The sequence below is a fragment of the Rhinolophus hipposideros genome (assembly GCF_964194185.1).
Source record: "Rhinolophus hipposideros genome assembly, chromosome: 3".
In the NCBI taxonomy this organism is placed as follows: Eukaryota; Metazoa; Chordata; class Mammalia; order Chiroptera; family Rhinolophidae; genus Rhinolophus; species Rhinolophus hipposideros.
Genome location: NC_138049.1, coordinates 37,769,916 through 37,797,824, shown reverse-complemented (window position 1 = coordinate 37,797,824; position 27,909 = coordinate 37,769,916). Strand labels below are relative to the sequence as shown.

Sequence of the window (27,909 nt, the reverse complement as noted above, 5' to 3'; positions counted from 1 at the left end):
CCTTTCTCATCCTAGAAATAACCCCAAGGATTGAGCGGGGCATGGGGAAGGAAAGGCTTATCATCAACATTTTTGCCCACAAATGTGTTGAAGGGTGAGTAGGGCAGTCAAAATAGGGCAAATGCTGCTAGGAGAGGGAAAGAAACTGAGAAACAATGGCATGGCATGGCTGCCAGGCTGCCATTAATGTGAAAAACGGGGGGAAAAGATACTCCAAAAAATAAAAAGAAGAAAGAAAGCAACTACATTTTTTTAAGTAAAATCAACAAATGTTTCAAACTAAGGAGTACCCTTAGATGAAAAACCTAACCCAATCAAAAGATAGGATGGATGAATGGATAAGAAAACAAAACCCTTACATATGCTGCTTACAGGAGACTCACTTCAGATTGAAAGACACACGCAGACAGAGTAAAAAGATGGAAAAGAAATATTTCATGAAAATAGAAATGGAAAAAAAAAGTTGGGGTAGCAATACTTATGCCATAAATTTTACAAGAAAGGCTACAACAAGACACAAAGAAGGACCCAGTAATCGTACTTCTATTTATCCAAAGAAACTCAAATGCTACTTTGAGGGGAAATGTGCATCCATACGTTCACTGCAGCATTGTTTACAATGGCCAAGATGTGGAGGCAGCCTGGATGTCAGTCGATGAATGAAGGGATAAAGAAGAAGTGGTACATACTGGGGGTGCCAAAAACATGTATACACATTTTGAGAGATGTTATCTATGTATTACTTTTTGAAGTTGAATTGAATTATAGTAGCAATGCATAGTATGATGTTTGCTCAAAAGATGGTGTTAATCAAATGAATGCTAGGATTTAGGCGACAGGCAGGACAGTCAAAGAATATGGCGGAAGCATGGTTGTCGTTCAAGGAATGCAAGACCATTTTGAAATAGGATTTGAAATTCGAGAACATTGTGGAAGTACAACAATGGAGGCTTGAGTACGCAACAGAACCTCCAACATGCCTAACAATTGCATGTGATAAGTTTGAGATGCATGGTCCTGTGTTCTTGAAGAAACTGAAAATGGCATGCACAGCAATACAAGTGGACACTTTGGTCAATATTGCTCAAGCAGTAGTTCCCCATAATCAGAAGCATCTGGACGTAACCACTTTGAGCACCTCTTGTAATTGCAGAAGTCAAACATGTATTCATCTTTTGTTCAGTATATATTGAGTATCACAATACAATTTTTTCCTTTCTTAAAATGGGTATACATTTTTTGGCACCCTCTGTATATACAATGGAATATTGTTCAGCCATGGAAGGGAATGGGTTCTTGCCATCAGTGGCAGCATGGATGGACCTGGAAGGTATTGTGCAGAGTGGAGTATGTAAGACAGAGAAAGACAGAAGCAATATAATTTCACTTAAATATGGAATCTAAAGAACAAAGTAAACAAACAAAACAGAAACAAATTCATAGATACAGAGAAAATTTTGAGGGCTGCATATGGGAGGGTGGTTGGGGAGATAAGTGTAAAGGGTGAAGGGATTAAGAAGTACAAATTGGTTGTTACAAAGTAGTTATGAGGACGTAGGGTATAGCATAAGCAATACAGTCAATAATAGTATAATAACTATGTATGGTGTCAGATGGGTACTAGATTTATCAGCATGATAAATCTAATGGGGATTTGGGGGTAGAATGAAAAAGGTGAAGGGATTAAGAAATACAAATTGGTACTTACAAAATAGTCATGAGGACGTAATGCATAGGGAATATAGTCAACAATACGGTAATAACCATGTATAGTGTTAGGTGAGTACTAGATTAGTCAGGGGATCACTTCTTAAATTATGTAAATGTCTAATATTGTACACCTGAAAATAATATAAAATAATACTGAGTGTCAACTGTAATTGAAAAATTAAAAACGGGGAAATAAGAGGTCCAAATTTCCAGGCATAAAACAAGTAAGTCATGGGGATGTAACGTACAGCATAGGGAATATAGTCAATAATATTGTGACAGAATAGTATGATACCAGATGGTTGCTGGACTTACCATGGTGATCACTTGTTTAGGTATATAAATGTTGAATAATTGTGGTGTACCCCTGAAACTAATATAATATGTTAGCTATGCTTTTAATAAAAATCTTTAAAAATAAAATTTTAAAAAAGTAAAGAAGGGTTCTTAGGATCTACATGGACAACGAAATGATACAAGATGAACGGGAGCAACTCCGAAAGCAAATACATGTCCAAACTGAATTCTCCTCTTTAGAGAATGAGTAAATAAAAACTTTAACAAATGATGTAAGATTTTTAAGGTCTTACAAGTACTAGGAATAATGTAAAGCTTAGCAAATTTGACCCAGCAATACATTAAAGAATAGCATACAGTGACCAAGTACAGTTCATTCCAGGAAGAAAAGGGTAGTTTAATGTGAAAGCATGTCTTAATGTAATCCATGACATCAATATGTAATAGAAAAGAACCATATAATCATTTGGCCAGATGCTTAAAAGCTACTTGATTTAAGATTCAACATCGACTCTCTATTCCCTGTCCTCCAAAAAAGTCTAAGTAAATTAAATAAAGGTTATTTCTTTAATTTGACTTACAAAACAAATTTATTTCAAGGCAAGAGTTAAAAGCATAAACAGGAAATGCATTCCATTAAGATCATGAGGAAGTTAAAATTGTCCATAATTATTTAACATTGTTCTAGAAATTTAAGCCAGTATCAAGACAATGAGAAAAAAATAAAGATGCATGCTATCTGAAAAGAGATGATGTTCACTATTAGAAGATGATAAAACTGTTTATTGGAAACCACCCCACTGTAACTTAAAAATCACTTAATTTTAAGAAATATTGGGTGAATACCTACTAAGAGCCTACCACTGTGTTAAGTGCTGAGGATACATCACTAAACACACATACATAAAAATCCCAGTTCTGTATGGAATGCAAAATACTAGAGGTGGGGAACAGACAATGAACAAAATAAAAAGTTAAAGAACAAAACAAAACACAGCATGGATACAACTAAAGCAGAGAAGTGAATGCAGTGCTAATGATGGGGGAATGGGGATGGATGACTGTAGGAAAGAGTTCACCAAGAAGATGACACTTCTGTAAAGACCTAAAACAAAGGAGAAAGCAAGCCGTGAAGCGAGCTGGGGAAAAAATGTTCCAGGCAGAACAAACAGATTGAGCAAAGGACCTGAGGTGAGAGCACATCTGGCATGACTGAAGGACACTATGGGGGCCCATGCAGTGAAAGTGAAATAAGCAAGGAAGAAGTATTAGGAGATGAGGTCCAAGTCATATTAGGGATTCAGATCACACAGGACTCTGCAAAGCCTCGTGAAGTTTTTCTTTGATGACATGAGAGAAACCATGGTGGTATGGTTCCATCCTGATGATATGAAAAGCCTTGTGAATATAGCATTAAGATTATCTGATTGGTGGTGTTTTGGGATCACTCGGGCTGCTGTCCAAAATAGGCTAATATTAGAACAGGACAGAAACAGAGACACCAGTTTTTAAAAATCTATAGTAATAATTTATATTAGGTAGTGGCTTAATCCAGGGTATTGTCAGAAGAGGATTTGGTGATTGAAAGAATGGCTCTGTGGTGGAACCTCAGGGGGGTCCCCAGGAGCCCCATCCTCCTGGTACTCATGGCCTTGTGGGAGAGAGTCCCTTGTCGAGTACAGGCAAGACTTGTGACTTTCCTCTAATCAGAGTATGTTAAAGGTGATAGATAAGCCAGATATGATTACATAATTACATAAGACTCTGTGCCCTTCTTGCTGGAGTCTTTCCCCTCTGCTGGTTTTGAAGAGGCAAGAAGCCATGTTGAGGAAAACCACATGGCAAGGACAACAGATGACCTCTTGGAGTTGAGGCCAGCCTTCCACAGACAAGCTACAAGAGCCTCTATCTAGCCTCTAGGCAGCAAGAAAACAAGACCCTCTGTCCTAAAATCATGACAAAATAATACCAACAATCTGTGATTTTGGAAACAGACCCTTCCCGAACTGAGCTTCAAATGAGACCATAGCCACAGCTGACACCTGCATTGTATAGTCTTAGGAGACTAAACAGAGGAGCCAGCTAAGGTGTGGCTAGATAGAAACTGAGATAATAAATGTGAGTTGCTTTAAGCCACTAAGTTTGTGTAAGGTGACCAGTAAAACAATACAAAAAAATAATTTACTTATATCAATAATAACCAATTAAAACATTACCAAGGAAAAAGAAATCACCTTAATAAAAGCAAAAAATATAACACGAAACATAACAATAAATGCCCAGGGCCTATATGTAGACAGCTAGCTACAACGCATCACTTAAGAAAGTAAAACACTTCAATACAAAGATAGCACCTACAAGGATGAGAATATTAAATATAAAGATGTGCATTGTTTTCCAATCCAGTTAATGAATTTAAATATACATTATGCAACAATTTAATCAAAATATTAAGATTTTCATAAAGCTCAACAAAATGTCTCCACTAATAACCTAAGATAATTTTCTAAAGGAGAATAACAAAATGAACGAATAATTAGTATATCTACAGAATCTCAGAGATTTATCTCTATGATGAGGTGCTTAGCATGATCTAAATTTCAGAGTGGTGTAACATATTTAGTCTCACAATAATTCTGTGAGGAAGGTACAGTTACTGTCCCCATTTCACACATGAGGAAACAGAGGGAGGGAGAGATTAAGGATCTTGCCTCAGATCGTCTGGCAATGTGGTTCCAGAACCTATGCTCTGACACTGCCATGTACTGTGCACATAGTGGACCTATAAATACTAAACTCAGAAAAAAATATATAGGACCGCTATGGAAACAAACACCATTTTAATTAGAGTAATTAAAGCACACAAATTAAATAGAGACATATACCATGTTTACAGATTGGAAAATTCAGTATTATAAAGATGTCAGTTCACTCACTATTGTTTTATAGATCCAATCCAATGATAATTAAAATCCCAGTGGGCTAGTTTCTATGACAAGCTGATTCTAAAATTTACATAGAACGAAAAAGACTAAAAGCAGCCAAGGTATTTTTGAAAAAGGAAAGTGGGGAAGAACTGCTCTATCGGTTATTATAAATTATTACAAAGCTATAGCCATTAAAATGATGTGATATTTGCACGAGGATAAACAAAAATCCAATAAATAAAATAGGAAATTCAGAAACAAGGGTTTTGCATATTCAGATAATTGTTGTGTAACACAATAAAGAATTATGTATGTGTTTACAAAGAGATATGTAGCTAATGTTCCTAAGCTATGTGTAACAGACTTGTTTATAATAGTCAAACGTGGGAAACTGGAAACAACCCAAATGTCCACTAACAGCATAATATATAAACAAAACTTTGTATAGTCATACCACAGATGGAATATTATACAGCAATGAAAATAAATTAACTGAAACACATGCAACACTAATCTTAGAAACCATAATGCAACACAGAAAAGCACATATGACAGATATACAGTCAATGGCACCATTAATACAAAGCTTAAAAAACAGTAAAATTAAGATATTGTTTAGGAATACATAACTAGGTAGTAAAAATATAAAGTAAGTCATAAACATAAAAAGTAAATACCATAAAAGTCAAAATTGCTGCTACCACTGGCAACAAGGGAGGGAGTCATGATCAAACAAATGCATAGTGCTGTCTTGGTTTACTTGATTGGAATTATGTGGACATTTATTTTACAATTTGTTAAGCTGTGTGTTTATATTTTATGCAATATTTATATTTTTAATATTTCATAAAATACTTAAATGCTATAGTAGGGTAGATAATGGGAAAAAGTATATCACTATATCTGTAAGAAGTATAAATGTATATGCAACAGGAGAACAAATTCAGAAAACTACTAAATGAATGTACACTTTAATGATAACTCATAAAGATTCATGTAAAACTCAATAACAACTAATGCTGCTTACTACTCAATTACCTAATCATCTAATAAACAGATCTTCATCATTCATTAATTATACCAGCATATTTGTATAAGCTAGCAGCTAGAGTAAACATGGGAAAAAAAGACACTTGACTAAGATAATTTTATTTTTTTTGCCTAATCATAATATTAAGGGTAGGTTTACAAAATGAATAGAAGTGCGCAGATTATTTTATATACACTAATCCAGAAAAACAATCAGAAAAACGTCTCAAATTTTACATGTTATTGGGCTTATAAGCAACAAATTGTGAAGTTTATTATATAATAAATAATATTTCTTGTTGGCTCCAATCCAAATTTCCCAAAGTTATGAAAAAAAGAGTCTGCTGCTTTTTTCACATATAAAGCAAGCTGGTTATATCAAGAAGTATTCCAAAAAAAGATAACAATTACCCAAGGTAAATGCAAATTCATAGGTAAATTAAGTAAAAGTTTTAATGGTATATTTTTTATGGACAGAGATAAAGTATTAAAACTGATTTAAACTAATGTAAAGATATCAACAGTTAGTTAAATAGGCAAATTTCAGAAGTGTTGAAATAGATTACAGTTAGAAATAGATTAACTATACCTATCCCAGACACACACTTTTTAAGGTAGGCCTTAACAGGTTACTTTGATCAAAATAAGAGAAGTTCCTGTACACCAAAAAGACAGACAGTAGTCAAAGACCTTGGCTGTTTCTTTCCTATTTCATGCAATGCTAAGCAATGTGCAAATATTACCCACACTATTACAATCTTATGGCTCCCAGAAGCCCTAGCAGTCTTGCACACCAGGAGATAATGGTGTTGCCAGTTTGAAGGTGGTGAAGACATAAAAGAGAGTGTATGCCGATAGCAAAGCTTTTGGAAGCAAGACAGATGACTCCTTAAAGGTGGGTGTGGGGACCTAGACCTCTTTAGTTAACTCTGTGAAAGCATCTAAATATACCTGTGATGATATTCCCTCAAATCTGTTAACTCATTTGAGTCAGGTTTATTGGTAACATCTAATAAAGGCTTTCTCATCACATATCAGGCACAGAAGGCTAAGTCCCTATCTCTATTAGACATTTCATGCTACACATAAGCATGATCTCTAGACAAATAATTTTCATAGAATCTTACTATCCCTATTAAATCTTTTCTTCCCTTATTGCAAGAAGTAAACTAAATATTCTGGGAAGAAACACAGACATCCCTAAACCACATTACTTAAATAAAAAGGTCACAACTTACAAGCTGTATTTGAATAAAAAATAAACAGCCCAAGATACTAATGGAGAGTCTCAGGATTTTCCCAAGACTCTTCTCATAACAGAGAAGTTGGAAGCACTACTCAATCTACCTGATATTATGTTTCCCTAAGCCTTAGTTTATCTGTGCATTATATGTAACACAACATCATCAAGGTAAAGTCTCTACAAGACTGAATTAGCAAAGTCTCGACAACTGGTAAGACTATTGATTTGGTCAATGTGCATACTCGGAGCAATATGCTTTTACTTGACATCAACAGTAATACACTTTATCATTTTATCAGCTCAGTCCAGGACAGTCTTAATTGTCCTACCATGTCTCAGGGCATCATGAAAAACTACTCTACTGATGCTATAATGTTCACTGGACCCAGGCAGGCAAGAAGTAGCTGGTTCTCCAGATGTTTTAATAAAACATAGGTTTGCCAGAGAATGAGATCCATAAAAATTGAGACATTTCATTATCATCTCAGTGAAGTTTCTGAGTTCTAGCAGCCTATAATGTCAAAATATCACATGTACTATGCATGATGCATTATTAAATCTTATCCTACTTACCACCAAAAAATGATATAATGCACGATTGTAGTCTCTTTGAATTTTGGGAACAACATCAACCACATTTGGGTGTGCTCCTCTTAATTACTTGTCAAGTAACCCATAAGTGTACCAACTTTGTGTGACTCAGAGGCTAGAATAGATATAAAACTCAGGCAGGATCTAACTCAAGAAAAATCTCTCATTTGAACCTTTAATCCAGAAGATTCAATGTTGGTCAAAGTTTTATTGGCTGATTAGATACTATATGCAGCTTCTGGCAAGGTACAATACAAAATTCACACATGGAGTACATTCACATTCTCTTTATTAAATATTCTTGTTTTACGATTTTCCCTTCATAAACATAATTTCTAGGCCCTGCAATCAAGACCACTTCGTTTATAAACCCATCTGAATAAGCACTTGGATAGCTGAAGAAAGAGGCTGGCCCATCAACAAGAGAGATTATTTTACCTCCTTTGCAAGAGGAGGAATCCCTTTCAAGAGCATTCCCAGGAGTCAAAAATATTCTTTCAATTTGGGTGTAATCTCAGAGGACAATCTATATGCCTCTTTAATTAATTGTCTTCAACTAATCCCCTTATCTTTTTTACTCTGAGCCCCTGACCATCCAGCCCAACCATTAGCCATGTTTCATAAGTCGATGAAATCAGTATCTGAAGTCATACGCGTATGTCTTTCCAGACAAAGTGAATAAGTAGATACGCTACCTTAAGAGTTCCCCTCTGAAAAGCTATAAAGCTATCCAACTCTAACAGGTATTAGCATACTAACATAGTGTCATCTATAAACTAGATTTAATTTTTACTTCTTCCCTGGTCACCTAATTAGAGAAAGCTTCTCATGAGTGTGCTGTGAATGTGTGAATGTGTTCACCCACTGTACTTGTGTCCTCAGAGCCGGTTTAAGCTTCTTACAAATGCTATTTGCATACTTGATGGAGTTCCATGCACATATAACTGTTTTGGAAAATCATACTGCACAATACCAGACTGGTAGCTAATTTACACAGGATATCCATTAATTTAAGCAACATGAATGCCCTTGTCCTAGATGATATGGTTACAGTTATCACCGAGTACCCACATTGTCACAGGCAGAGACCAACACTAGACTCAAGATGCAGCACATAATCTGGGGAGACAAACCAGTTACCTGGTAGCAGGCTAATTACATTAAATGCCTTCTTACGTCAGCTATGAAATTGGACATCTGTGACCACAATGCTTCTCTACCACCAAACACTATCTCACAAATTATATACTTACCATTGCCTTACTGAAGATCATGGCATCTATACAACACTATTTCTGATGAAGAAACTAACTACACAAGAAGTACAGAGGAAAATATCCGCAATATTCACTGAACTTATAATGTACCCCTATCTCCCAGAAGTAACTATCTTAGATACTGGCAGAATGACACACTGAAAACTAAGCATGGCATCGATTGGACATAATATGTTGCAATATCAAAGTGCTGTCCAATAAGGTATATAGGTGCCATTTCTCTTATAACTATAATTTGGGTCTAGGAGCTACAGTGTGGAAGTGGAAATTATAAATTTCTTTGGCTTTCTAAACCCTCAACTCTGTGGGGTGGGGCATGGTGGGTGGAAGGGGCTGGATTGGTGGTTTTAAGATCTTATTCCAAATGAGAATACTTCCTACACTTCTACCAGAACTGAACATTACCCCTAACCTGTTGAGGCTCCTCAAACACCTGGACCAATAGCAAAATAAGGTAACTCTGCAGGGAGAAATTGACCATGATCATTAAGAAAACTGCAGCTATGCAATGGAGACAGAAAAGCAAAGTCTACTATCCAGGGAATACTTTGTAGCACCTCCTAATAGTGCCATGTCTAGCAGTCAGTTAATGGAACACTAATGCAAGACCACTAATGGTTCAAGAACGACAGAAATGAAGCTTTGGGGTGTCCCATACATAAAGAACCCTAACCAGCTCAGGTTGATTATCAAGGGAAAACAGAATGGGCAGTAGGAGAAAGAAGTTATAAATATCAACTAAAGCCTCATGTCCACTTGTAGAAACAAGGTATAGTAGCTAACCATATTTTCAACCTTGCTCTGTTAAGCAAACATCTATATGTTAACCAATTTCCTTTTTCTTGCATGTTGCTTTCCCCTGCTATTTTATATAGGGTGTTGATTTGTAATTTAGTCTACGTGTTAAAGGCTATGAATAAGTGATTGTAAATAAACTAACAAAGAATGAAAATTACTTAGAGATATATGCTAACACAGAAAAAAGCCTAGATGCCCGTTAGGGAGGAGTTTAAGAGTACTTTTGTTTGTGGTGGGGGGGAATGATACAGTGCTAGTGAAAGAATATTATTTGTATTGCTGTTTTTCAGAGTTTTTTAATGCTCTGAGATTTAAATGACTAAAAATATTTAAAAGTACTTAGAATAATATGTGGCGCTCAGTAATCACTGTTGTATTTGACATTACTATTAATAATAATTATATTTTTGTGGGAACAATCTTGAGATAAATGACTGCTGAATACATAGGAAAAACTAAGCAAATGGAAAAATAATGTCTTATTAATGCTAAGAAAAATAAATTTGGGGAGGAAATGAAATAGAATCATAATGTGTCTCTTAAACTGGCACAGCATAACACATAGCCTTTCTCAGCACAGTCTCCCTTCCACTCGTTTCCCATTCATGATTTCCAGAAGGTAAACCAACGTTCTGTGGAAGGAGGGTAAGAACAGTCGCCCAGATAAGTAGGGTAGAAGTGGAGGGAATCTGAGGGCCTATCTGTATCTTACAATTTGAACTAGTCCTATTATTGAAAATCTTAGATGTTCAAATAATCCTATACTTCCATCTCCATTCTCAGTGCTACCTTTAACTCCAGTGCTTCCAGAATGCTGTGATATGCAAAACGTTGCTTGTGGGCCTCCCCTCCTGCCAGCTTGGGTTTTAACTTTCCTGGCCTGCTAATCAGTTATAACTCATTCATTTATTCTGTAGTTCCCAAAACTATACTGTGGAAGTCTCCAACCCATATCTGTCTCAAAAGACTTCCTCCTGCAGTTCTTTCTTACTGAGAAAGCGTCTTCATCAAAACGGGAGAAAATCCATTGGAGTCACTTGCCTGCCACCAGCTCCTTCACTTGCTGCTGGTCTCTGCCCTTGCCAGGCACCGCTCTGCAGCTTCAGCACCTCAGCCCAGAACAACGCTAAAGTGGCTGTGCACAGGGCTTCTGGAGGAATTGGGCAGCCCCTTTACTTCTCCTAAAGAACAGCCCTCAGCTGAGCCAGCTGACCCTTTATGATATTGCTCATACACCCGAGTGCTGCAGATCTGAGCCATGGAGACCAGAGTGGCTGTGAAGGGCTACCTCAGACCTGAGCAGCTGCCAGACGGCCTGAACAGTTGTGATTTGGTGGTTATTCCAGCTGGAGTGCCGAGACAATCAGGCATGACATGGGATGACCTGTGCAATACCAGTGCCACCACTGTGACCACCCTGATGGCTGCCTGTGCTCGGCATTGACCTGAGGCCATGATCTGCATCATTTCCAATCCAGTAAACTCCACCATCCCAATCACATCGGAAGTTTTCAAGAAACATGGTTATATGGCCCCAATAAAAACTTTGGAATGACAACCCTGGACATTGTTAGAGCCAACACTTTTGGTGCAGAACCGAAAGGTTTGGGTCCAGCTCAAGCCAAAGTTCCGGTCATCAGCAGCCATGCTGCGAGGACCATCATGCCCCTGACCTCTCAGTGCATTCCCAAGGGGCACTTGGCCCAAGACCAGCTGACAGCCCTCACTGGGCAGATCCAAGGGGCTGGCACACAGGTGGTCAAAGCCAAAGCTGGAGCAGCCTCTGCCACTCTGCCCAGGGCTTATGCCGGAGCCCAGTTTGTCTTTCCCTTGTGGATGCAATCAATGGAAAGGAAGAAATTGTCAAATGTTCCTTTGTGAAGTCCCAAGAAACGGACTGTGCCTACTTCACACCATTGCAGCTGGGGAAAAGTGCACCTAGAAAAATCTACGCATTGGGAAAATTTCCCCTTTCGAAAAGAAGATGATACCTGAGGCTATTCCAGAGCTAAAAACCTCAATCAAGGAGAAGAGTTTGTAAAGAATATAAAATTAGAAAGCAATTAGTGAGCAATCCGTTTCTTTAACTAAAAACACCGTGTCACTGTAAAGCCATTTCAGATATCTTTGTATTTCAATTTGCTTAAAGACTATAAGTTTTGTATTGACATTACCATCACTTCCAAATTGCGGGACAGTTTACTGGTACATCAGTAATTTTAGGCTTTGGGGGAAAAAAAAGAAAAAGAAAGAAAAAACAAGGAAATAAACCAAGAAATAGGAAGTTGGATCTCAGGTGAAAGACAAAAGCAATTCCCAGGATGGTGTAGGGAAAATTCCCAAGAAGGTTAATACATAGGGCCAAAAGATCATCCAGTACAAAATAATACTGCATGATGTAACACAGGAAAATCAATAACAACAGATGCCTTCTATCTTATTGAAGAGTGTCTGTTTTCACAAATATGAAAAAACATGGTTCCTGCCCTCAAGAACGCGAAACTCTTGAGACATACTTGGAAAGAATGATAACAAGGCACCTTGGCATTTAACTTGTAGAGCAGTACAATGTATGGGACAGGCGATAACTGGGTCCAAATCTCTGGAACCAGGATAACTGGGTCCAAATACCAGCTTCACCAATTACTAGCTGTGTCACCTTAAGCAAAAAGCTTAACTTCCCTCTGGCCTAGATGAGTCCATTTGTGAGGCGAACGTGATAACCACTACATTACAAAAACCAGGCATTAGGTGAGTCCATTCGTAAAAATGGAGGTAATAAAAGTACTTGTTTCATAGGAGTGTTCTGAAATTAGGTGACTTAACTGTGAAAACAATCCCAGGACTGGGACCACGCTGAGCATTATGTGAGCACTGGGCAGTAGCGGAGGCGGCTGCATGACTTTGGACATCTAGGGATACAGCACCAGATACACAGAAAATGCAGCAAATGGAAGAAATCATGCAATTATTAGCTTCCGGAAAAATAAAGGAAGAAAAGGGAAATACAGTCATAGTATACTACTTCGCTTATAAATGAATATTTCTATAGATGTAATACCACAGACGTTCAATAGTCTTCACAATTTTATCAAGATTGTGAAGAAAACTATACAGCAGGAAGAAAGGAAGAGGAAATCTACATCCTAAGCTTCTAAATCTCTAAAGACAAGAAGTGAGTTTTAAAAATCAAGACATAGCAGTATAAGCATGCAATTTAAAAATCTGGAGGTGAGTACCAAAAGAGACAATTCAAAGAACTGAAAGTGCCAGCCTCTGGTGAGTGGGAGCTGAGAGTGAGGAAGGATGGGTAAAGGATTACTCTTCATTCTCAAAAGCCTTCCCATACTATTTGGCTTTTTAAACAATGTACATTTATTACTTTAATAAAAATAAATACTAAGCAGTGTTTGGTAGATGTCACATAAAACCATGAACTAAGATCCTGTTGAGCTATTCTGCCCAAAAAGCTATAGACTGTGGGGTGGAAGTAGAAAGTAAATCTAAGCCCCACAGAATCTGGATCTTTACTTAGTTCTTTGCTTTTGCTCAAATAGTAAAATAAAATAATACTATATATACACTATAATACTATAATAATAACACATGTATATAGATATATACATATATATGTTTTCTAAACTCTAACTCATCTTTTAAAAAGTCATTTTCGCCTTATTAAATTTTATCTCTGTGTCTTTAATGCATGGTATATTGAAATTTACTTGCCTGATATGCAGATCCAAATGCTCAATAAAATTTGGACATATGATGAAGGGAAAAAATAGGGACAGACATACAACACATATAGTATTAGTAAAGAAGTGATAAGTGAAGCCACTGTAGAAAAAAAAAGGAAAAAGAACTGATGACAAACAGAAGATAATTTAATTGAAAGATAAGTAGTAGAGGAGGAGGAAGAATCAGCAAAAATGATTGAGAGAAAGGAATCCAGAAATGAAGAGAAAAAAGTCATAGAATCCTCAAATAAAGGTCACGTATACCAGTATAATACTTAGTAGGAATTCAGTATTTTCTGAGTGAATGAAACAAAATGTCAAGAGTGGGTAGAATATACAATGGTACAGAGAGGTCAATTAAAATGAATCATAAAAACAGGGCAGATAAAATACATAAGGTGTGAAAATGTGCCTACTCTTTAACTTACGAAGTCCATTTCTAAAGTTTTGTTATAAAGAAATCATGGGCATACAGCTATTTATGAAGATACATAATAAAAATTTTAAATAACCTACATGTCTAAAAACAGAAAAGTAGGATTCAGTCATGTACTGGAATATTATTCAGTCCTTTGAAACTATGGTATAGATGAACATATATAGATATAAAGGATAAATTAAAATAAGTAAAAAAGAGTTTTAAAACAATAAAACTCCTATTTCTCAAAAAATATTTCAGCTAAACTTTGAAAAATATGGGCATGAAGAGGCCAATGGTGATTATCTTAAGAGGAAGTATAATGAGTATTATTTATTTCTTTTGTTTTATAATCTATATAAATAGGAATTTGTCGATTAAATATAAATTTTGAATGAGTTACTGATGTCTTCAATTAGTAACAGATCATTTAATTGTTTTCTTCAAATTAACTTAATAGAGTAAGATTAGAAATCGGATATGTGTGTATAAATGTCTGCATGTTTGTGCATGTAAATCCAAAATGTGGATGTTTTTGGTGTCAGATTATATTCTAATTTCTGGTATTTAGAAAGATTACAAGTGATAATTGTAAAATTATTTTTTCATTACTAATGTTAATCATATTTAAGTCTAGTTAGCATCTGGGTCACTGGGAATAAATAATTTGGCAATTTGTTGTGATAGAATATTAACACTTGTCTATGTTTGTTAAAATAACAAGACTGTTGCTAAACAGAAAAGCAAATAATAGTTTTTCGTTTCCTCTTAAAGTGATCTTACAGGTCAGACTTTTTACAAAGAGGATAGCTATGCATAAAACTGCTCATCCCACTGTATAAACATAAAATCATAACTGAAACAGCAGGTGATCAAATTTAAAGGCTTTTCTGTAAGTATGGATTCTTGAGCTTTGTTTTGAAGAAAATTAACAATAAATAGACAACATCAGGGTTTCAAACGTAGAAGAAATAGGTTTTAGGAGAACTATATTAACATTTCTTTAACCATACTAAATTTTAATGTGTATATTTAATGAAAATTACTACATAAGATTTAAGTTGTTAATAATGAGCAATTCTATGTCTGTAACTAAAACTTAATTTGTAGTTTGATACAAAAGAAAATTATTAATATTAAATGTAAATTATTTCTCCATGTGATAGATGGTTTTTATATTGAAATAAAATATTATAGGGCAGAGCATAACATTCCTCTAACCTAAATATAGTTAAGAAAATCTTAAACTGCAAATCCTTGGGCAGAATCAAGTTTCTAGGGGATCTGACACCAAAAGCAAGGGCTAACAAAAGCAAAAATAAACAAGTGGGACGACATCAAACTGAAAAGCTTCTATACAGCAAAGGAAATCATCAACAAAATGAAAAGGCAGCCTACTGAAAGGGAAAAAAAATATTTCCAAATTATGTATCTAATAAAGGGTTAATAAATAAAATATATAAAGAACTCATACAACTTAATAGCAAAAATAGAAACAATCTGATGAAAAAATGAGCACAGGATATAAACAGATATTTTTCCAGAGACATACAGATGGCCAACATGTCCATGAAAAGATGCTTGACATCCCTCATAAGAATCAAAACCACAATGAGATATCACCTCATACCTGTTAACATGGCTATTATCAAAAAGACAAGAAATGACAACTGCTGGGGAGGATGTGGAGAAAAGGGAACCCTCATACACTGTTTGTGGGAACGTAAATTGATGCAGCCACTATGGAAAACTGTATGGAGGTTCCTCAGAAAAGTAAAAATAGAGCTACTACATGATCCAGCAATTCCACTTCTGGGTATTTATCTGAAGAAAATAAAAATACTAATTTAAAAAGCTAGATACACCCCCATGTGCATTGCAGCATTATTTGCAATAGCCAAGATACAGAAGTTACCTAAGTGTCCATCGATGGATGAACAGATAAAGAGAGTGTGGTATATATACAATGAAATATTGTTCAGTCATACAAAATTAAATCTTTCCAGTTGCATTAAGGGCATGATGCTAAGTGAAATAAGTCAGACAGAGAAAGACAAATACCATATGATCTCACTTATACATGGAATCTAAAAACAAAAACCAAGCTCATAGATACAGAGAACGGATTGGTGGGGGTAGACAAAACGGGTGAAGAGGATCAAAAAGTACAAACTCCCATTATAAAATAAGTAAGTCCTGGGGATATAATACAGCATGGTTAGTAGAGTTAATAATACTGTATAATTGCATATTTGAAAGTTGCTAAGAGAGTAATCTTAAAAGTTCTCATCACAAGAAAAAAAATTATGTATCTATATATGCTGACCAATGTTAACTAGACTTATTATGATGATCCTTTCCCAATATATACAAGTATCAAATCATTATGTTGTACAGTTGAAACTAATGTAATATTAGGTCAACTATTCCTCTTTTTTTCAAAAAAAAAAGAATATATAGAGAAAAAGAACCCCATTTTGTCTTAATTGATATCCTAAAAACACAATGTGTTCAAAAAAAGGTTTACACCTAAGATTTTCAATAAATGCACAGCTTTCTTTAAAATAATGTTTCCAGGCAACTGTTTGAAGCAATCAACAGATTTAGCCAATAAATGTCAATCAAATAATATAAAAGCACTTGGCGATGTGCTGGACTTGAAAGTAAAACAAAATGATACTCTTGGATGTTTTAGTCAGTGGGAGAAATAAATATTAACTCTGTGGAAATGACCATGAAGGCAAAGGACATGCAGTAAAGACAAGATCAGAGTGTGCAACAGTAAGTCACAGAGAGAGTAATTCATAAAGCAACCTTTGTCTTGAAGGATGAGCCAAATTTGTGTAAGAAGATAAAAGTAAAGGCAATATTCAACTATAAAATACAAGTATTGAGGCAATAATAAACACTGTACTTGAGGGAGGTAGGCTGTCTAACCTACTCAGAGCATTAGTTCAGGCTGAGGAAAGGTAGAAAATAATGTACACAGGAAAGGTAGAGATCTATTATGGAACTCCTTAAAAGCCACATAAAGGATTCTGAAATTATCAGTTATTTAAAATGGGAAGGTGGGGAGCTTTACAAAGATGTGTTTCTTTTCTGCGTTAACTACCTCACATTTTCCTTTTTCTTAATATTCAATTCCTCACTAGGTAGTGAGGTTAAAGAGAATGAGCACCGCATCTTTCTCACTATTACATCATTACATCATCACGTCTAGCACAGAGCATAAGCACTCAATAAACACTGGCTGAGTAAATCAAGTATATAACAGTAAATTTTAAAAATTATAAACCTTATTCTGCCATCATATATAGTAAGTACTGCCTATCTTATGTCACTCCACTGAGAAACCCATATTAGTTTAACCTCCCTCCTGGGTAGAGGAAAATAATAGGATCTCTGACTCATTAAGGCAGGTTAGGAAATGGCAGGAGAACATCCTTCTAATACAGGAGACAGGAAAGGTGGGAGCCCACTGAGAGCATTAATGGCTTCATCCTTCATAACATAGAATCAAACAATACTGTCTAAAAGTGAACTATAATGCTCAAAGCACTCCAAATATTTTACGTAATATTTTCTTAACCTTAGGGGAATCTCTGGGGAAACCACCACCCCCGGAGTGAAAAAAACAGTTACTTGAAATTCAGCAATTCCATCTGAGTCACTAGGGTTTCTATTCTTTTCTATAAAATTCAGTTAGAATTTAAAATGGAAACATTATGATTCCATTTTTATAAAAAATTATTTCTATGTATCTATTCTGTCTGTATATAATTTTCCTTAATGTTAATGTCACTTTCAGAATTAAAAGGAATTATGATTTGTTTCTTACATTGGTTAATTTCTTCATAATAAAGATAAATTACTGTTTGAAAAGCAAAGGAAAAAGTTAAGATGACTCTTAGGATTAAGCAATTGAATAGATGGTTGGGCCACAATGATTTATGTTGTTTTGTTCCATTTTGTGGGAGGAGATCCAAGAGTTCAGTTTTAGACATGTTAACATGGTGATGTCTGAAAAGGTATGAATTGAGATGTCGGGAGGGAGCTGTATATATGAGTCTGATAGTTCAGAGTAATGGTTTAAGGGAGGGATATAAATTTGGGCATCCACTGACATATAGGTGATACTAAGAGACAAAGGTGTAAGTGGATGAACTAGAGGCAGAGTGTACAGTCGTTCCTCCTCATCTGTGGTTTTTACTTCCTGTGGTTTCAGTTTCCTGTGATCTGTTACAGTCTGAAAATATTAAATGGAAAATTCCACAAATAAACAATTCATAAGTTTCAAATTGCTTGCTGTTCTGAGTAGTATGATGAAATCTTGCTCTATCCCGCTCAGGTCATCAATCATCCCTTTGTCCAGCATATCCACACTATACAATGCTAGCTACCCGTTAGTCACTCAGTAGCCATCTTGATTATCAAACTGACAGCCACGGTATAGCACTGTACAAGTAACCCTTATTTTACTTAATATGGCCCCAAAGTGAATGAGTCGTGACGCTGGCAATTGGATACGCTAAAAGAAGCTCTAAACTATACATATGTATAGGAAAAAGCACAGTATATGAGCTGTGATCAAACAATACAGTGAATGTTTAAATAAAAAACAAATTATTACAGTGAAAGACACATTGCCATTAAACACCCTCAAAATATCCCCCCTCACTTTGAATACACTTATCCCATCATTCTTGCCACTTACTGAAGCAGTTCTGGAAGTCCTCTTTCATGAGTGTCTTTAGTTGTGTTGCCGTGGCTGCCTCAATGTCCTGAATCATTTTGACTTTGGGGAAGAGCCAGAAGTCACACAGTGCCAGATCCAGTGAATAAGATGGATGAGGACACACCATAATGTTTTTATTTGACAAAAATTGCTGTATACCAGAAGCAATGTGTGACTTGGAGCCTTTGCGTTGTGATCAAAACATATGGTAAAACGCTGCTGCCAAGTACCATCCAACGGAAAGGCAGGGATCTTCAATATGGGAAGCAGAGCATCAAACCTAGTGTGTGACAAGTTTCAACTTGTTTAGTGTGGTCAGTCAGGTGTGAGCTACAGTTGAGAGAAGGTGTGTTTTGAAGTGTGCCGTAAATCATCCTCCATCATGACAACGCTCCCTGTCACACATCGCTTCTGGTATATGGCAATTCCTGCCAAATAAAAACATTATGGTGTGTCCTCATCCACCTTATTCACTGGATCTGGCACCATGCGATTTTCGTTTTCCCCAAAGTCAAAATGATTCAGGACATCCAGGCAGCCATGACAGCGCAACTAAAGACACTCACAAAAGAGGACTTCCAGAACTGCTTCAGAAAGTGGCAAGAACGATGGGATAAGTAAGTTTGAAGCAAGGGGGAGTATTTTGAGGGGGATTAATGGCAATATGCCTTTTACTGTAATATATTTTTTTAAACATTTGGATTTATTTATCACACCTCATATACAAAGTTCAGTACTATCTATCCACAGTTTTAAGCATACACTGAGGGTTTTAGAACATATCCACTGTGAATAAAAAGGGGCTACAGTATAGATGAAAAGTGGACCCAGGACCTGAGTATCCAACATTCAGAGGTTGCTTAGATAACACAAAGAAGGAGAAACAGCAGCCATAGGAATGTATAGTGTCACAGATGTGAAGAGAACTTTCATACAAAACAAATGGTACACTAATTCAAATGCTACTGATAGTTACAGTAAAAAGTGAACTAAAAAGAGAAGAATCCACTAGATTCATCATTACAGAAGTTGCAAGTAACCTTGAGATGAGCAGGATGTGCAGTTCTGACAGTTCCAGAGTCAATGTCAAATCTAAGTGGGCTGAGGAGTTAATAGAGTGAGCCAAGTTGGGACAGTGTGTACAGATTATGGTTTGCTAATTGGTGAGAGACAGAGAAATAGGCTAGTAGATGAAAAAGATGTGAAGTCAAAGGTTGAGTTTCTTTTTGTGTGTGTTTTGTTCTGTTTCATTTTAAGATGTGACACCTGAAGCCATGTCTGCACACTGATACCAACAGTAAAAAAGGACATGTTGCAATGCAACCTTCTCATGTATTAGTCATTTACAATATAAGATTTATAAGAGGATCTTGGCAAATAGAAATTCAGAAATTTAAATAGAATGTAATGCTGTTGAAAAATTAAAATCCACATTTCACTAAGTCCCATATAGCTTCATCTAAGTGCTATGGTAAACCTAAAGGAGTTGTATCAAATTCACCTTTATGCTATTTCTGAACTTTTGAAGTAGAAGAAAAAATAAACTGAATGGAACAAGCAATGCTAAATGTAGAAGTCAAATACATTAATGAGATTATCTACTGAAGGGAATGGTGCAATGAAGGTACAATTAGAAACAAATGAAAACACTATGGGAGTGAAAGATACAGGTAAAAATTCAAACACAGAAATACAAGATTTATATAATACAAAGCTGTGATCTAAATTATCACATCACTGGAACCTCAGTGACCAACATTAGACTGAAATTAGTTTAAAAAAAGAGTAAATAACTTTAAAGTATTATTTAAAAATAAAACTGAATTAAGTATTAGCATGAGAATGAACTTCAAAAAATACAATGAAATAAATTTCTTGTCAATGAAAAACTTGTTAAAATACAAACTTCCTCAGAAAGTGATTTTTGTCATTTTCTTTATCTGAATGCTGATGTTGTAACCATAGCAAACTATTAGGCAGCATGTGGAAGACTACTGAGATACTCAAAAAAAAATGAAGATAAATGTATTTCCTAGTAAAACACAAAAACAGTAAAGAACAAAGAGATAAAAGTCAACACCTGAAGTACTACCACTGTTACATCTACTACAAACACTCTTATAGTGCTTCCTACGTGACAGGCACTGTTATAAGCCCTTTATATTTTTCACATGTATTCTCACAATAACTCTGATGACAATAATACAATTATCCTCCATCTTACAGATGGGTAACTGAGATCTCACCCTCATACAACTAGTAAACAGCAGGTAGTCTGACTACAGAGTCCATGGTGCTAACAACTATACTGCACAGTCTATTATATGTATCAACAATGGCATGGCAAATTTTCTAGTGTAGGATAAAACGACTCCATTTGGATATTATGAGAAATCACACACTATGAAAATTAATGTATTTTATTCCCAGGAGCATTTTACTTCTTGGATTGCTTTTTACATGACTTGAAATCCTACTGTTAATTTTCTTTTTGCCAGAAGAATAGAGAAAATACTATTCTGTCACAAAAAAAAGAAGAAATCATTCAATATATCAATAAAAAGAGGCCAAAATCTGTGTTCTGTAACTCCAAAACTCAGAATCATACTTGCTATACAAAAGGAGTCCTACTGACTTTTTCCTAGAATTCCTCATCACTGCTTGCTCTATGATATATCTGATGCTAAACACACGGAAAGTTAAAATTTAATGTGAAACACATTTAGAGATAAAGAGTACATCATCCAAAGAACTATAACAGCTGCAGCTTTTTTCTACCTTCTTTGAACTATTAATGAAAGGTCAAGTGAAACTCAGATATTAAATGAATGGTTAAAAAGAAAAGTTTGCGTATAAGATCTATAATATGTTTTACCATCAGAGAATTCTAATTTTAGAAATGTAATTGCTTTATTTCTTAGGTAAAGCATTCTCAGTGACCCCCTGACCTCATGCTTGAAAAAGTTACTTAGTAGAAAGAGGGGGGAATCACAAACCTAGGAAAATTTCTTTATTCAGTTGCTTTTAAAGGTAATAATTTATAGACAGGAAAGTAAATTATATGTCTAAAAATGACTAAAACACTAAGAATTTATGGTGTCTAGCCCAAACACCTCTACTCCCCCCCACCACCAGCCCCCAACCATTTGAACATGCTAAATAAAATGCTAAGGATATACACTCAACCAAAAAGATTTAAACCTTGGGAAACTAAAGTTAAAGAACATGATTAACATCAAGGAGCAAAATTTGGGCCTCAAGATAAATCATTCATTTCTAGTCCTCTTTCAAGATTATATTATGGCAGGAATCCAGTTGAATACCAACCCAGGGAATCCCCAATTAATTCCTGAGTAAACTGAATAATCTGCAAAATGCCTCTAGTTTAATCAAACAAAAATGGAAGACACTGTAAGAATACAGAATCAAAAGGAAGACAAAGGCCATAATGTAAAAAACGAATGGCTATAATTTACTTCATCTATAATATTATATGAAAACAAATTACCTTTAAATATGCTTTAAAAATTAGTTTATTTAAAATTCTTTTTGAAAGTATATAGAACATATGCTTTTTTGCATGTTTTTGCAACACTGAAACTGTATTTCAAATAAAATTTAGCACCTTACCTTAGACCAAAGATGTGTGATTGTTCATAGTTAAATAAAGAACGAATCTTAGCTTCAGAATTCAAAATTACAAGTCTATCAATAATATTCTGAAAAACAAAGACATAGAGTGAGACTGTGCTTGACTAAAACCATTTAAAGAAAACCAAATCAACAGATATTTATTCAGATTTGTGGTTCTCAAACTTGGCTTTACTTTTTTTTTTCTTTAGTTCATACAATTGATCTCTTTTTATTACAACAAAACTACTATTTATGTTGTTATAATAAAGATTTTTACAAAAGTTTTTGTTCCGTTGGCAGAAATGCCAAATTAGACAACCATTCTTGAGGTTTTAGACAGTTTTGCTTTAAGTTCTAGATGGAGAAACTTCAGTTTTCTGATACAATAGCAACTGGAATTACAAACATATTCCATAAAGCAGTACTTAGATTCAGAAGTGAGCCATACATTTCACATATCATGTTCAAACACTGTAATGAAATTATCTGTGGTAACTTATTATTACAGGAAACATTACCGAATATTCTAATTTTCCCATACACATTGCTATCATTTATAGATTTCCACATCTCCTGAAGCAGAATCTAGCTTGGTACTACTCAGAATGCCAGCATGAAATATTGGTTGCTGGTCTATGATGAGACGACGGGGAGGTTGTGAAAGAATGTGTCCCTAGGCACACTCTAATTCAGCTGGCATTGCTTCATAGCAAGACTTTCTTGAAGGAAGCAGTGTGTTGATTTACATTCCTTAATTAGCGTGAAGAATCTATGTGGCATTTCTTAAGTTCTTTCACATTTTTCAACAGTGGGATATTCTAAAGAAAACCAAAAATACCAGTACTTTGCTCATTTGTTCAAATCTCTCTTCAATTGAGACCCTGCCTTAATCTATTGGCTTTACATTTGAATCACCTAGGGAGCTGTTTAAAAACTAAAAAACATTACTAATCCCTGAAGTCTCATCCCTAGAGATTCTGAATTACCTGGTCTGGGTGTGCGGCTTGGGCATTAAGAATTGGGAAAGTTCCTGAAATGAATTATCTAATGTTTAGCCAAAGTGGAGACTTACTAATTTATACCCTATCCAGGTAGTACTATGCAAGCAATTTATGAAGCCAGTTAAATACTGACTAAACTGCTAAAAATGTAAGGTACTTTGAAAAACAAATATGAAATCTACAAGTGTGAAGCAGATTGCTCATGTGAATTTAAATTCAAGTTATTTCTGTGACCAATTGGGCAAAAAAGGGAAGGTTTTGCTAAGGAGTAAAATCACATAATATTTACTGAGGTCTCTGTGGATGATAGAACAAATGTCATATCATCAAATAAGTAAGAAGTGAGGCAATGAGTTTGTAAGGAGAAGGATATAATGGATATCTCAAAATCACATTTGAAAAAATATTAATCAAGATATAATAAAAGTCAGATTATTTAAACTTACCTAGTAAAAGTTTATACCCAACACTTAGGAAGCCATTTACCATTCCACGGGTATCTCATAAAAATGTGTAAACAATATTAGCAAAATAATTTACAATCAGAAAATATTAAACTGACTAACAATCAATAATAAAAAGATTGCTATCTTAAAATACTCTTCCATTGTAGTCTGCTGCTTAACTGGAGACTCCTGGTTTCAGACATTATTATACTAGAACATGAGCTAAGTAACTCATTCATATCCCAGCTTCATACTCATATTCTCATTAATTGACATTCCTGATTTAGCTGCGGTTACTGAGGCACGGAGCTCTCCTTGACTTGCCCTGGCACCCGGATGTGATTAAGTAAGCAGTCATTGCTGTACACATAGGAGCAACTGGTTTGCTATGTAGTTCTTCAAATAGGTATATATTTTTACTGCTTAATATTGTAATTGTTAAGATGTTATCTATTATTATCACTTTTTACTATAAATCTTCACAGGTTGATCTCAAATTGATTATGTATCACTAGCCTTCTCTTACCTGAGAGGAGAGAGACTGCCAATTAGTTCTGTGCATAGTAGTTTCTGAAAGGGTTACTATAGATTTCTCTTCATTCAGAGGGTACTAGCACAAGCGACTAAAACTGACACAGCTATCTGAATCAGAAGCTCAGATTATTTGATAGCCAATGATACCTTGTGACTCTAAAGTTCTAGCTCTGAATCTAAGTACTAGATACTGTACAAATAAAAAAGACAGAGACTGTATTACCAACAAACTAATGAAAGAGTAGATTGCAGCCATCTATCGATGAAAATGCATTTTCAAAGAACATTACAGTAAATAATTTCTCCCTCAAAGGGGATTACATTGATGGGTCACCACTTAGGGAAGAAAACAAAATTCCTAGGAAGCCCACCTTATGGAGAACTTCAGTTTTTAAGCATTGAAAGGTGTGTCAATAAGGCAATCGATTTCCTAAATAAACAGCTTCCCAGCAATGAGCTAGTGCAAGAAAGGTTTGGGACTCAAAAAAGTAGTCTGAAACTCTGTCTTTTTAAAGAATATTACCCAGCTTAAGAATACATTCAATAATTTAGTAGGCCAGAATGAGACCAAAACTGGAAAAACAAAGAGGAATATCTAGTCTATATAGATAGCTCCACATTTGAGTGCCTACTCTATTTACAATTGCCCCAATGGCTGTGTCTGTGCTATCTAATTGACCCCTGTTATGAAAGGGCCAGGTGAAGAGTGAGGGATTGCTCAATCATAATTCCGATATCCCTGCAGCTGCACTACTAGGAGTGGCTTGTGACTGGTTAGTCCATGAACGTCCATAAATAAAACTCGGTCTGTTAAGGAAGGTCCTTCCTTGTTCTAAGTGGGGAGTGGCTTGGTCCATTCTGTCTGCTATAACAATACCATAGACTGGGTGGCTTAGCTTATAAACAACAGAAATTTTACTTCCCATAGTTCTGGACGCTGAGAAATCCAAGATCAAGGTGCCAGAAAATTCTGTGTCTGGTGAGGGCCTACTTTCTGCTTCATAGACAGTCGTGTTTTCATTGTGTCTTCACATGGCAGAAGAGGCAACGGATTCCTCTCGGGTCTCTTTTTTTGAGGCACTAATCACCTCAGAAAGGCCCCACCTCCAAATACCATCACATTGGGAATTAGATATCAACATAATAATTTTAGGGGCATAGAAAGATTCAGTCTATAGCAGGGAGGTAGACGAAAATGCCACTCTCATTTGGTGGTATAGTGAATTAAATCGTGACAATGTCCCCATCTCATCCCCCAAAAAAGATTCCCCAAAAAAGATAGTTCTATATCATAATTCCCAGAACCTAAGATTGATACCCTGTTTGGAAAAAAGGTCTTTGCAGAGGTAATTAAACTAAGGATCTTGACATAAGATCATCCAGGTTTATCCAAGTGGGCCCCAAATCTAATGACAAGTGTCCTTATAAGAGAAAGACAAAGGGAGATTTAAGACAGAAGAGAAGAAAGCTTTGTTAAGATGGACGCAGAAAGTAGAATTATGCAGCAACAAGTTGTGAAATGCCTGGAACACCCAGAAGCTGGAAGAGGCAAGGAAGGGTTCTCCCCTGGAGCCTTTGGAGGGAATGTGGCCCTGTTGTCACCTTGATTTCAGACTTTAGGCATCCAGAACTGTGAAAGAATAAATTTCTGTTGTTTTATGCCACCTGGTTTCTCGTAATGTGTTATGGGAACCCCAGGAAACTAGTACAAGGTGAGATGGTGAAGATGTCATTATTTATTAATGGGTAGTCCCATGTCCTTTAATATAAAGAATGTCATCCGAGAAGAACATGCTAATGATAATTATAGCAAACAATTATATATCACTTATCTGCTAGGCAGTGGTTTAAATTTTCATATTTCATTTAATTCAACTCATTTAATTGTCACAATAACCCTGAAATAGGAATGTCATTGCCCTCTTGTAACACAGGAGAAAACGAAGTTCTAACTTTTCCAAGGTCACACAACTTGCAAGAGGCAGAATGAGAAATCTAATCTAAGCAGTCTGGCTTTGGAATACAAACTCTTAACAACTGCACTACGCATTATGTCTTTCAATAAAGCCAAGATGGACATTAATAATAGGAAAGGGTACTGCATGGAGGGGTAACCAACAGAGAGAGACAGACACACAGACAGATGTGGACCTGACTGCGTTCAAAGTTCTATTTCCACTTGTCCCTGATTTTCCTACAAATTGGCTGTGAAAGTTAATACATTTCTTCTTTTGCCTAAACTAACTGTAGTTTCTCCAATAACCAAAGGGGTCCTATCTAATATATCACTTATATAACTGAAAGTTGAGTGACAGAAACTAAAAAGTAATTGAAAATTGTATCTGTTAGAGGAAAATATTTTTGTGTCATTCACCTTTAATATACCAAAGTACAATCAGAGAGTTGTTTGCAGGGCCTAGCATTTTGGTAGATACCAGATACAAAGCCGATGAAAAGTTAAAGCCAAATATCCCCAAAATATAAAGAATTCCCTAAAATTGAGAGGAAAAAGAATAACACTAATAGAAAAATAGCAAAAATATACTGAAAGACCTTAAAGAGAGGAAGAGATGTCAATGGCCATTAAACATATGAAAAGATGTTCAGTTCATAATAAGGAAAATATAAATTAACACTTCTCTCCTGTCAAACAGACAAATATCTAAATCTCTGACCATCTATAATCTTCTTAATAACCTGCCAGGAAAAAAGCACTACAATATCTTATTCATGGGAATGCAGAAGATTAGTCCCTGTGGATGAAAATCTAGCAATGCATGAGGCATGATAAAAAGAAATACAGTGAATGTTTAAATTTTAAAAATTGATTACAGTAAAAGACACATTGCCATTAATCTCCCTCAAAATACTCCCCCTCACTTTCAACACATTTATCCCACCGTTCTTGCCACTTTCTGAAACAGTTCTGGAAGTCCTTTTTTGTGTCTTTACTTCATCCTCCATCGTAACAATGTTCCATGTCACACATCGATTCAAGTACAGCAATTTCTGTCAAATAAAAACATCACATTGTGTCCTCATCCACCTTATTCACCAGATTTGGCACCATGTGACTTCTGGCTCTTCCCCAAAGTCAAAATGACCATGAAAGGTAAATGTTTTGAATCGATTCAGGACATCGAGGCAGCCATGACAGTGCAACTAAAGACACTCATAAAAGAGGACATCTAGAACTGCTTCAGAAAGTGGGAAGAATGATAGGATAAGTGTATTCAAAGGGAATGGGAGTATTTTGAGGGGGATTAATGACAATGTGTCTTTTACTGTAATAAATTTTTAAAATTAAACATTCACTGTATTTTGTGATCACAACTCATATACCAAAATTACATGTGAATTTACCTTTCAACCCAGTTATTCTACTTCTAGAAATCTAGACCAAAGGTACTATAGTAGGCAGAATTCGAAGAGGGCCCCAAGATTCTCAATCTTAATCTTAAACACTAATACAGTCATTGCTGTGAAAAGATTTTTACAGATGTAATTAGTCCCTAATTACTTGTATTTAA

At 35.6% G+C, this 27,909-nt stretch overlaps 1 protein-coding gene and 1 pseudogene across 5 annotated transcripts in view; one reads left to right on the top strand and one right to left on the bottom strand.

Moving 5' to 3' along the window:
* Window positions 1–27,909, bottom strand: part of TBC1D32 (TBC1 domain family member 32) — a 178,647-nt gene that overhangs the window by 62,482 nt on the left and 88,256 nt on the right. For all 4 annotated transcript variants that reach the window (XM_081039396.1, XM_081039398.1, XM_081039397.1 and 1 more), the window contains one exon: window positions 22,396–22,484. In XM_081039396.1, the coding sequence (XP_080895522.1) occupies window positions 22,396–22,484 (89 nt within the window). The remainder of the gene's footprint in view (window positions 1–22,395; window positions 22,485–27,909) is intronic.
* On the top strand, window positions 42–11,939 carry LOC308490816 (malate dehydrogenase, mitochondrial-like; annotated as a pseudogene). Its single transcript has 2 exons — window positions 42–94; window positions 10,790–11,939. The product of its transcript is annotated as a malate dehydrogenase, mitochondrial-like (transcript).